At 37.7% G+C, this 13328-nt stretch overlaps 1 protein-coding gene across 1 annotated transcript; it reads right to left on the bottom strand.

The window, feature by feature from the left end:
* Nucleotides 1-5869: 5869 nt before the first annotated feature.
* On the bottom strand, nt 5870-7256 carry LOC145097656 (ethylene-responsive transcription factor ERN1-like). The gene has a single exon (XM_079035274.1). It carries the CDS (start codon nt 7180-7182, stop codon nt 6196-6198), a length of 987 nt encoding a protein of 328 aa, XP_078891400.1. The 5' UTR covers nt 7183-7256; the 3' UTR covers nt 5870-6195.
* Between the last annotated feature and the right edge of the window lie 6072 nt (nt 7257-13328).

The raw sequence follows: 13328 nt of genomic DNA, 5'->3' as shown, positions 1-13328 counted from the left end.
TTTAAAGTATGTTGACTTGAATTTATTCTTTATTATCTAAAAAGCACAAATCAAAACAAAGGAAAAAAAATAAACAAAAAATCAAATCAAAGAAAACAAGAAAATAAATAAAACCGAAACAAACGAAAAAACAAATCGAAGAACAACAAATAAAAAACTAACATATAAATAACGAAATCGAAAAATAAACATGAATAAAAACAAACAAAAACCGAAAGAAAATAAAAAGTAAAATTTCAAAGTTAAATGTTAAAAACATCTTCCAACTTCCGAAGTTATTTTATATGGTGCTACTATAGCTATTCTTTCATACCTATTTGTATATCTAACATTAGTCAAATCAATTAGGCTACCATCATATTAACTTTTAGTCAAATATATATATATATATATATATATATATATATATATATATATATATATATATATATATATATATATATATATATATATATATATATATAATTTTACGTATTGTACCCCATTATTATTTATTGCACCTTCATTGATTCGGTTTTTTGTCATCTCGTTGTTCTTTTTGTCTTTATTATTATTATTATTATTATTATTATTGTAACGCCCGAGTCGTCAGGTATAAACCTTTAACCATTATTTCAATTAATCAAGGACTAGACCAGAGTACGATGGGCGTACGTAACACAAGGTACGCACAACGTACTCATTTGCATGCGCGCATCGGGGATGGCCCCTATGAACATTGGGCGTACCCATGTGTACGCAGGGCATACTAAAGCAAGAGGAAACCCTAATTTTTAGGGTGTGCACCCTATTTAAGCTCATTAAGTCATTCAAGTTCATCACCTTATCAGCCTCCTTTGCCTCTTGAGTCATATCTCGAAATCCTAATCCATTTTCCCTAAAGTCTGAGCTTGTGTGTGTGTTTTAGGTGTGTGTAGTGCTTAAAGAAGAAGAAGAAGAAGAAGAAGAAGAGTTGTGAAGAAGCATTGGATCACAAAGAGCTTGTAGATCCAGAGGTTTTTCATCATTTATAGCTTATTGGAGGTAAAAAAAAGCTTCTACCTTGATGACTCCATTTGTTAGTTTGTAGTTTAGGCTTTATTTCATCATAAAATGGTCCTTCAGGTATTTCTTAAGAGTATGAGCTACTCCAGAAGGTTATAATGTTAGATCCTAGTGTTTCTAACGTCCCTTGAGCATACAAATGGTGTCTTGATGGATTAAGTTCAACCATGAAAGGGTTGAAGTTGGGTTCATGAAGTTAGTTCAAGATTTGACCCATTTAAGACATCCAAAAGCATAAAGTTTGCAACTTCATGGATTAAGACACTCTAATAAGCTTAGATTGAAAATTGGATGTTAGGTCATAAATGATTAAGACCTTGGAGGTGGACTTTGGCCAGCTGCACCGTACGTTGCGCGTACGCTCAAGAAGTCCCGTGGATGCGAAGGCAGTGAGTATGTCGGGCATACTGGAAGTATGTTGAGCGTACTCACCATAGGGGGTGGAATTTATTTCCGGCCGTTTTGGGGCTTACAGACTTTGGGCCCTTGTTGGGCCGTGAGTTTTCTTGTGATGGGCTTTTAGACTTGGACCCATTTTTGACATGGCATATCTTTTGGGCCCTGGGACTAATTGTATGTGGGCCTTGGTTGGTTAGGCCCAATAAGGAAAGGATTAAGTAGCTTTTTCCCTCAAAGATAGGATATAGGGTTTGGACCCTCGTGGTGGGCTATTGACCTAATTTCTAATTAGGGTCTTATACTTGTGATCTAATGAGAGGATTTTGCGAGTCAGCAGCCTGAGTGTGATTTGATATCTTCAGTATGAGGTGAGTTTCTTTCAATGTATCCGTAGGTCGATGGCACCAATTCCGACCAACTATTTTATGCTTGTAGTATGATGATTGTCTTCATGATAACTGTTTGTTATGCCTGTATTTGCTTGTTATCTCTGTGGCTCTTTTGCTATGCTATTATGTGGTAGTGGTATGGGGTGAAATAGACTCGATACCGCTTGAAAGAGACTGAAGGGGTTGACATATACCCAGTACCGGTTGAAAGAGACCGAAGGGATTGAAATATATCATGTACCAACCGAAGGGGTTGAAATACACCCGAAACCGGTTGAAAGAGACTAAAGGGGTTGCAAGCACCCAAATATGCTTGTTTGTTATGTATGTATGGTACGAGGCATTTTGGGGGAACTCACTAAGTTTTGTGCTTACGGTTTTTAGTTTATGTTTCAGGTACTTCCAGCTCAAAGGGGAAGGGCCCGACCTGATCGCACTACATCCACCTATGATTTTTCCACATCATGTGATTTTAGGATTTTATACTCTGATAATATGTTGTTATGATATACTTTTGACTGTTTTAGTATGATTATCATATGATTGAAAGGAATTTAAAAACAAAAAGAATATCTGAAATTTTCGAACATTACAAGTTGGTATCAGAGCCTTGGTTTTAGGGATTCAGGCATGCTCTCGGGTATGCCTGAACTCAAATCTAGATTTTTGTTGATTTTCCATAAAAGAAACATTTTAAGTAAGAGATTTAAATAAAAGAAAGAGGTGTGATGTGTGTAATCAGCCGAGCTCAAGTAAGTCTTCCCAAAATATCCATGCATGTTATATGTTTTATGCTATGATGTGAGGCTTGCATGCTATATTAGGGATAAGGATCTGCTTAGAACTGCATGATAGATTGCTAGGAGAGATGCCTTTATGTGCCTATTGTATGAGCTTATAGATTTGCATACTAGTATAAGATCAGTTATTTGATAGGATGACATGTTTAGGTTGTGTTTCGATTGAACTACTTGATGCTTGAATGATATGTGCTTTGTGATTTTAGGAATTTTATTAGTACCAGATGACTAGAGTACGAATACGTTGGGTTATATATTATTGAGATTAGATAATTTTATAGAATAGGTTTAACTCTATTGCGCAACTCTTGTTTCAATCCAACCATTGTAGTGTGGGACCTCTCATTTAAAGAATTATCTAGTACCGATAGTATGTAATTGTATTTGTGTGGTAGTTGGATGGTATTAGTGAGAGCTCCTTTTGCAGCTGATAGCAGAAAGTGGTGAGGATAGGAACCCTAGGGAGTTCTTGGATTATGTCTTGGCGCTTAGGATGCTTAGTAGTAGGGGATGAGTATTAAATGGGAAGAGAGTGACTTTGAGGAGTCGAGGTAGTCCTTGAGGAGGGTATAGATAAGTGTGGAAGGTAGTATTGGGCCCATACTAGCGAAAGCATAGGATTTATACCTGAGACCAGGAAGACCACGATAAATCTGAGAAGCTCGAGAGTGCGAACCTTTTCATGTTTGTACTATTTTTTATGTGTTATGTTTCAGCATGGTGATGACCCGTGGTGGAGTAAGAGGTTCAGGATCTGGATCTGGTTCGGGTACGAGCACCGAACTAACTGATGAGGGTTTGTGCAAGTTCATTGCATATGAGGTTACTAGAGGAATCCTAGATGTGACCCCGGTGATGTTTGGGTCGATCAAGGAGGGTATTATTGAGCTAATGGAGGATTGTCTTCAGATTTTCAGGGACTATCTGGCCGCTAGCCAGTATGGGGCCCACACTCTCTCCTTCAAGGATTTCAGGGGATATGGGGCACCAGATTTCTTTGGGGCAAAGGACCCAATTGTCGTCAGGCGTCGGATAACATACATTGAGCGTGACTAGATGATGAGCTTCTCCCCCAAGGGGTCGAAGGTGAGGTTCGTTGTAGGATGTCTGAAGGAGCGAGCCCGAGATTTGTGGGAGGAGGTCGACTATACCTTGGGAGCCCCAGCCATTGAGGCCATGACTTGGACCGATTCTGTGTCTGGATTTAGAGCAGAATTTGCACCAGCTGTTGAGTTGTAATAGCTAGCGAGGGAGTTTCTGGACATGAGAGAGACGAATGAGACCGTGACGGAGATCACCGCCAAGTTTCGGGAGAGGGCTCTATTGGTACCATAATATGCTGCAGATGAGGAGATGGGGAAGAACTGGTACCACGATATGTTGAGATCAGATATTCGGGAGTTTGTTAGTTTTTTTGCCTGCTCGAAATTGTATGACATGGTAGCTAGGGCCCGTGAGCGGGAGATTAATTTGGAGCACCTGGGTAGAGGAAGGCAGAGCAGTGTCAGGTGATTGGGTTTTCAGTTAAGAACCCCTAGGGATTTGATTTTAGATCGAGAGGCCAGCAGGGCGGGGGCCGTTGTGGCAAGTGAGACAAGACTCATGACGGAACCTGAAGGATGGGTGGTACGGGCGGCTATAAGTGCGGCAGGACAGGGCACTTTGGTAGGGATTGTACTGCTACCACTACCACCGTCCAGATGACATATCTGATTTGCTTCCATTGCAATCAGAAGGACCATAAGAAGGCAAACTTTCCAGGTTTAGCATCAAGAGGAGCAGTAGCATCTCCAGCTCCGACGACACAAAGGATCACAGATGGACGCCAGGGAAAAGAAGAGGCTCCAGTTGTTCGGAGTCGGGCATTTCAGCTGATAGCCGAGGAGGCTCGTGCAGCACCTGATGTGGGCATTTCAGGATCGGGCACTTCGGCAAGGATTGTCTCTTTTCCCTTTTGTATGGTGTTATATCCTAAAAAGTGTTAATTTCTTCATATTTAACCTTAAGTTATCTTTCCACTTGCTCCTAAGTCGACCTTTCGTCATCGACCTATCAAACGTAGCAATTTTTACCCTTCTAAATGTATTCGTTGTTTCCCTCCTTTCAACATGTCCATACCTCCTTTCAACATGTCCAAACCACCACAACCTTCCTTCTTTTAATTTTATGTTGATTGACACAATTCCCAACTTATTTATGAATACATGGGGTATCCTATCTAACACGAAACATCCCCATTTCCATATTTTCCATCATCGTCCGATGTGCCTTCTTTGTTAACAAGTATATATGCAAAGTCACATGCCATACCTTTTAAAGATTCATTTTCAGTTTCAAAGTGACCCTTTTGTTACTCGGTATCTCCGATTGAACTCTTTGGTGGCGGTATCTACTCTCGTAGACAGACTTGTAACCATGCATCATTTTACTTCATGTTGAAATTGCACCATAAATATTTGATCTTAATTATACTTGTCCATAAACTTTTTCCCTAAGGTCATCCTCCAAATATTTAATCTAGCATTTAGTTTTATCTTCGTCTCTTCCACCAACACAATGTCATCGGAGAAAAAAAAACACACCATAGACCTTGGCACCCCTCCTTTAATCCTAAATCAGGGTTAGATATATGGGTAAGTGTTGATCGTTGATTGACTCCGATTTCCACCGTGGGTAAGTGTTGATACTTGATTGAGTCTGATTTCCACCGTTCAAAGCTTTGTGTCATCTACACCTATATGGGTTTGGACATGGTCCTAAATCTCCAATATTTATCATGTATAGCGTTGTCATATCTCCTCGACCCCTTTATTTGCCACACATAGCCCTGATGATCTTAGGACCCTCTATCTGCTATGTTTTATAAGATCATATGCCTTCTCAACGATGTTTTATAGGATCATATGCCTTCTCAAGGCAAACGAACATTGTATGAAGCTCCAACTTCTTTCTCTATATTTCGGTTTACCATTTTTTTTTATATTTCCTCATCACGCGTCTAAATCACCTTACTTGTCCTCCCACACATGAAATTCAACCCGTTCTCTATAAAGGCTATTTAATGTCGTGACCTTGCCTCCCAAGGATTTCCGGAAGCTTCATAATGTGACAAAGTTTAGACTTCTATAGTTTTCACAATCGTGTAATTTCCGCGATCTTTTTACGGAAAGAAAATAAGTTATTACAATCTATTCAAATTCAACCTTAGTTAAAAAAATAAAAAAATAAAATAAAACAAAACAAAAAAACACATGCCAGTAAAATCGATTCAACAGTCACCGTTTTACATCTTACATAGGATGATTAGGATCTGAATTCAATAGGCAAAAAAACTCCATTGATCCTTTGAAAAATGACACAAAGTCGCATTCTTAACAAATCTTACATTCTACAACACCACATCTTAGAACGAGGAAGCAAGGTTCATCGTGCATATTTGCTCCCAATAACTCTAAGGTGTACAATCTTCACAAATCACAACATATGAACATCGTGAAAAAATAAAGTTTATCTTCCAATGATCACCAAGTATCAAAACCCATATCAAAGCTTAAGATCGAGATCTAATTAACATAACATATGGTAGGAAGATCAAACAAGTTCCACATAGACATATCTCCATCGATAAACTCACCCGAAGACGACGAAACCAAACACATTTCTTCCACACCATTTTTACTTTCTTCATCCACTTGATGAGCCATTCTATGCATTTTCGACCTTTCTCTACCCTTCGCACCTCCTCCCTGCCCACCCTTTCTTTGTAAACACTCTGGAATCCCATGGAAAGCATAAAGAGAAGCCGAAAACTTACGTTCATATTTCATCCTTTTCATCGCTTCACTTATCGTCATCGGCTCTTCTTCCCCATCATAACTTTGCTCCGACACCATTTCTTGAGCCATATCAAATGGCGAAAAATTACAACCCGTTCCAATTTCATCAATAAACCTAAAATCCACCCCTTCTTCTTCTTCTTCTTCCACCTCCCTTTCGCCTCCACCATTTGTATCTCCACAAGAATCCACATCAACCGGCATAAACGATTCAAAGCTCACGTTGCTACCAACATCACTAGCCATCATATCGTTTACAGAGAGACACCCGTCTACATCGTTTAAAAAGTCGGTAAAATACGTATCTAAGAACTCTGCCTCCACCTCCGGTTGCTTCACGTCTTCATGTCGATTCACCAAAGCAGATGGTGGTCGAGGGTTGTTTCGTGCTTCGAGCCTATGAAGAAGAAGATTTGTGATTTTTGATGGGAGTGCGGGTGTGGTGGAGAAGGACTGAGAAGAAGGCCAGAAGTTGGTGCGAGTGTTGGATCCACGTAACAAGCAAGCGGCTTCATCATAGGCTCGAGCCGCTTCCTCGGCTGTATCAAACGTCCCTAACCATACTCTGATTTTTTGTATGGTGTCTTTGATTTCTGCAACCCATCTACCCGATGGTCTTTGCCTCACCCCAACAAACTTCTTCTTGGCTCTCTGGGGCCCACCGAAAGCCATGGTTTGTTCTTGATTGATTTCTAGCTTTCTCTTCCTAGCCATGTTTGTACTCTTGAGAGACTTGAAAGATGTTTGATTTGTTAGTGGTTGGTGATATACTGATATGCATCCCTTAATTCAAGATATGTGTATATATAGATTAGACAAGATTGAAGAGGTCACATCTGATTGTTTATTCTAGTATTTGTGTCTAAAAGTTAACTTTTGGACGTTTCTTCCTCTTTGACTAGTATTGTTTATCATCAAAGATGCCTCAGTTATTTGGGTAGAGTCAAAGTGCATTACAACTTGTAATCTGTGCAGTGATATGTGTACGTGTGTATCACAGATTGGAATATTGAGTAGGATATGTCAGCATTGATGAATAATGTAAGATTGTTTTTAAAGTCCGGGGGACAATATGAAGTTTGTATAAACTAATGATGACATCCGCATTACTTTTAATAATACAAATTGGCATAAAATATTTATAAGAAGTCTGCCAAAATGGAAGTAATATATGTTATACTATATACTACTCCATCTGTTCTATTTCATATGAAATAGGTAATTTTGGGTTATAATTATTTGCTAATAGGTTATAAAGTTAAACATTTTTAATAATAGTTTGGAACCATGTTTAATATAAATTAAATGTTACAAAAAAATTTTGAAAAAAAAAAAAACCAATTAGTTAATCCAACCACTTTACCATGGAACTTATAAATGATGTGACTATAATTTGAGGAGACTGCCACGTGGAATGACGGGTTAAGTTAATGTCATAATTAAATTGGGGTTAAGATAATAATATTATGAAGGGGTTTCGTTTTGTTGTTTTTTTTTTTTTTTTCGAAAACAAATGGGAAAATTACAAGTCAAAGGCCATTCTAATCCCTCCAAGTGGCATCCTATGAATAGAACAGTGGTTATCCTGAACATAACTATAGTTAAGACTTGTAATAATACTACACACACAGCTGCATTATTCATTATTCAACATTTACGTAATTACTTCAAAAAAGTGGGATTGCTGTGCTTTGCGGCGGGTTTATTAATCATATATTTTCACACCATTAATGTAATGCCACTTACATAAGAGTAATTTATGTAATTTTTGTGAAGCATTGGACCATGTCTGTAAATTTGCTATCAGGTATGGAGCAATTCTGTAATTTTGTAAACACAGGAACCATTTATGTTATTTCGCAATTAGGCAGCGATCATTTATGTAATTTTGTGAAACATGGGACCATTTCTGTAATTTGATATTATGTAAGGCCATTTTTGTAATTTTGTTAAATGTAGAGATCATGTATGTACTAAAGATTGATAAGAGAGTGAATATGGAGGAAGGATCTTCAGATTTTCTATATCTTCTTCACAAACACAATACATGAATTTATACAGGGAAAATTTGATACCGACCTATTCTACCTTGGGCCTTAATTCTAGGATCTAATAATATATATGCTATAATTAAAAAATCTTATCTATTTTTACATATTGCTCTCGCTAACACTCCCCCCTCAAGGTGGAAAATGTATATCCAACATTCACAGCTTGTCAAGAGAGCACTCGAACACTCTCCCACACACTGATTTTGTTAAAATATCCGCCAGTGATCTTCTGAGCTTACATGTGGTAATTCTTTTGTTTTTCCTCCGGGTGATCCTTCAAGAAAGGCCTGTCAATCTCAACACGCTTAGTCCTGTCATGTTGAATAGGATTATTGGCTATCTTCACAGCTGATTCGTTATCACAGTAAACTTTAATAGGGCTCATTAGAGATACACCAATGTCTCGAAGAATTCGCTTTATCCACAGTAGTTCGCATACACCATTCACCATTCCTTTATACTCAGCTTCTGCACTTGATCTTGAGACCATCTTTTGCTTCTTACTTCTCCAAGTAACCAAATTACCTCCAACAAAAGTGAAATACCCTGAAGTAGATTTACCATTTGTTCGGTCACCTGCCCAATCTACATCAGTGTATCCCTTCAAACTACGGTCTTGATTCTTTCCAAAAAACAACCCTTTCCAAGAGTAGCTTTAAGATATCTAAGAATTCGATATATTGCCTTCATATGTTCTTCACTAGGAGCATGCATGAATCTGCTAACAACACTCACAACATACACAATGTCGGGCCTCATGTGTGACAAGTAAATAAGTTTCCCAACAAGCTTTTGGTATCTCTCTTTATTAGTTGGGACTTGATCTGGTAATATGGCCAGTTGATGATTTGTTTCAATCGGTGTGTCAATGGGCTTACAATCAAGCATCCCAGTTTCTGCTAACAGGTCTGGTATATATTTCCGCTGACACATATTGATCCCAGTTTTTGACCTTGATACTTCAATACCCAAGAAATACTTAAGCTCACCCAAGTCCTTTAATTCAAATTCAGTAGCAAGCCTTGTTTGAAGTTTAGCTATTTATTCATCATCATTACCTGTTAGGCTGTTACCACCATATCATCTATGTATACTACAAGTGTTGTAATTTTCTTGTTCTTGTTTTTAACATATAAGGTATGGTCTGCATCACTTTTTTGTATCCGATCTTCTTCATGAACGCCGAGAACCTACCAAACCAAGCTTGAGGTGATTGCTTCAGCCCATACAACACCTTTTTTAGCTTACAAACTTTCCCATTAAAATTCATACTCGGAGGAGCCTCCATGTAGACTTCTTCTTCTAGATACCCGTTTAGAAACACATTTTTTACATCCAATTGTCTCAAGGCCTAGTTTTTTCGTTAGCTGCTATGGAGAATAGCACTCTTATTGTATTCATCTTTGCCAACGGGGCAAAGGTATCTCCGTAGTCAATTTCGTATTTCTATGTGTACCCTTTTTCCACGAGTCTTGCCTTGAACCGGTCGATATTTCCTCTTGAATCTAACTTTACAGTAAATATCCATCTGCACCCTACTACTTTCTTTCTACCAGGAAGCTTTACAAGCTCCCATGTATTATTTTTAATTAGGGTGTCTATCTCTTCCATGATTGCCTTCTTCTATCTTTCATCTTTCATCTTTCATAGCTTCATACACGTCTCATGGTATCAACACGGTGGACAACTCATTAATTATCGCCATGTTGGAGCTAGCTAAGCTATGTTGCGATACATAATTACCAATAGGGTACTTAGCTTTCGCCTTCAAGTCAGCTTGGTATTGTATCTTTGGAATTCCTCGAGTACTTCTTACGGGAAAACATGATTCAAAGTTACTGCCTGCGTGTACCTGATCTTGGGTTGCATGTTCTTAGGCTTGTGATTCGTTTTCCTGATCTCAGGCTGCATGTTCTTGGGCTTGTGATTGGTTTTCCTACACAACATCAGATGTAACACTTTCATTATTAGTTAGGTTGTTAGTTCGATCATGAATAGTATCATCGTCATCAGGTTCCGATTCATGAATAGTCGTCATCAGGTTCCGGTTCGAGCTCGACTTCGGGATCCGATTCATCTTGATGATCGGTATTTTGATCACGACTATTAGTTTCACCCACTTCAGCGTCAAGAGAGTTCACTTCTTCGTTTCTCTCCCCCTGAAGTGAACTTTCATCCTTAAATAATTGCAAGGTTTCATAAAACGATACATCTCTGGATACATATATCTTATTTTCGATTGGATTGTAGCACCGATAACCCTTTTTATGTGTAGCGTATCCTAGGAACACGCATCTAACAGCCCTTGGTTCAAGTTTTCCTATATTTTGATGAACATAAGCCGTACACCAAAATATTTGTGGCTCAAGTCCAAGATTAATAGGTTGTTGTACAAGCTCTTGAAGTTTTTCTAAAGGTGTGGAAAAACCAATAACACGAGAAGGCATTCTATTCATGAGATATGTCGCGGATCGAACTGCCTCACCCCAGAAATTTTGGGGTACGTTCATGTCGAACAAAGATGCACATACAATATCAAGAATTTGTCTATTTCTTAGTTCAGCCAGTCCATTTTGTTGGAGGGTTCCGACACAAGAGGTTTGATGTCATATAGAGTTTTCTTGGCAAAAACACATCATGGCATGATTTATGTACTCACCTCCATTATCACGCTGTAATATTTGGATATCTCTCCTATATTCAGTCTTGATTAGGTGATGTAGTTCTTTGAATGCAAACAATACATCCCCTTTATTTTTCAGTAAAGAAATCCAAATCATCCTAGTACACTCATCAACAAAAGTCACAAAATAACAAGCTTCACTGGGAGAGGAGATTGGCGCAGGCCCCCATACATCTGAATGTATTTTTTAAAAAAAGAAACGAAGACTTTATTATCACTAGGAGTACACAAAATTCTTGTGTTCTTTGCCAATTCACAAATACCATATTTAAAATCACTTTCATGAAGGTTCAAAAATAAATTCGGTTTCAACTTTTTCAAATAATTAAAAGATAAATGCCCTAGACGACGTTGCCATAATGTTGCCATAGACTTATTTGCCTTCTTTATTCCGGTATGAAATGCCGAACTCTTATGATTCTCTTCAAGATAATACGACCACCCCCTTCTAGTACCATAGCCAAGAATCTTGTGTTTCTCTATGTCCTGAAACACACAATCATTTGGCCAGAAAGTTACATAACAATTCAATGCTTCTGTGATTTGGCTAACTAAGAGTAGGTTAGAAGACAAAGATGGAACTACAAGAACTAAGTCAAGATTCATAGAACTCGACACCTGTACCGCCCCTTCACATGTCACTTTTTCAAGTTCCCCACTCGCAGTATGTATTATACTTTGTTTAGGTGCATGTAAAGTTGTCAAAAGGTTTTTATCATTTATCATGTGGTCTGTAGCACCTGTGTCAATTATCCAATTACTAATTTTTGTTTGGTTTTGACAAGACATACCGAAGTCAGTCGTACTGGTGTGTGTAGCCATTGGAGTTTCTTGAGCAGAAGTTACAACTGTAGCTTGACTTAGCTTTTTTCTAGGTTTTTTCGTGAAGTTTCACCACTCCGGATAGCCTATGATCTCGTAACATCTTTGCTTTGAGTGGCCTTCTTCTCTGCAGTGAGTACATGTAAACGAGTTTTTCTTTCCATTCGAGTTATTTCCCTTTTGAGGGCCGTTGCGTGAGACTATATGTACCAAGCTATCAGGTTCAACTTTTGGTTCTTCCATGGTTTGTCTTTGGCTGGAGTCTCTTCGAATGTAAGCATAGCTAGACTCCAAACTCATAGGTGGGTCTTTCCTTAGGATTTCACTTCTAGCTAGGTTAAACTCGGAGTCCAACCTAGCCAAAAAAATGTGTACACGGAGACGATTCATTGTCTTATTTTCGGACACAGTGCCATCGACAGTCTCCTCTTGCGTAGTAATTCAAGTATCAATTTCTTCGAAGATGCTCACCAATTCGTGAAACATAAGGATCATTTCAGAAAATTTACAATAAAACAGGGGCCAATTGCTAGTGTAGTCTTTTATTAATATATTTGTCTGTTCCAAAAAAAAATAATTTAGTTATATGATTATTCATAGTGTGAAACGACAGATTTATAATTATATAAAAGATTTAGGTCCAGGAAAGAATTTTCACCTACCTTTTGAAGATCTGAAATAACCAGTATTTTAAAAACCAATTTGAACCGGTTGGACCGGGAACCAGAGGAGAGAGCGGTTTAATTATCACCAGTTTTATATTGATTTCTGAACCGGATTGAACCGGTTGGTTTTTAGAAAAAAGCCGATTGAACCGGTTAAACTGAATAAAAACAATGAAAAAGAACCATTTACATAATAAATTTTGATAATTTTTTTTTCAAATGCATTTAGTTTTCTCTAAATAAAAACATATGACAAATATTATAAAGTTTTTTTTATGTGTTCATATTCATCTAAAACTATATTTTGTTTCGGTATTATACTTTATTTTTTTGTTTTTAACATATATGGATTAATGTAAAACACTAAAACTTATGTTTATGTGTTATTTTAGTGTATTTGGATTGATCTACAATTTATTTGTTTTGTGTATTTTTAATGTTTGCACTTGTAAACATCAAATTCATGATTTATATATGTATGTATGTGTAGGAAAATAGAAAAAAAAAAGTTAAAAACATAGAAAAATATAGAAACCGGTTCACCCGGCGGTCGAACCGGGAACCAGTCACCATACCGGTTCAACTAAAAAACCGGTTTTTAAAACATTGGAAATAACCAAGTCCAATGTAAGGCATAAC

The sequence above is a fragment of the Lactuca serriola genome, chromosome 4 (genome assembly GCF_051521515.1).
Source record: "Lactuca serriola cultivar US96UC23 chromosome 4, Lser_US96UC23_V15, whole genome shotgun sequence".
In the NCBI taxonomy this organism is placed as follows: Eukaryota; Viridiplantae; Streptophyta; class Magnoliopsida; order Asterales; family Asteraceae; genus Lactuca; species Lactuca serriola.
Note: the sequence above shows the minus strand (reverse complement) of the source record. Positions and strands in the feature narration are given on the sequence as shown.

What these genes read in the sequence shown, in the direction of transcription:
- LOC145097656 (XM_079035274.1), bottom strand. Translation starts at nt 7,182, where the DNA reads ATGGCTAGGAAGAGAAAGCTAGAAATCAATCAAGAACAAACCATGGCT.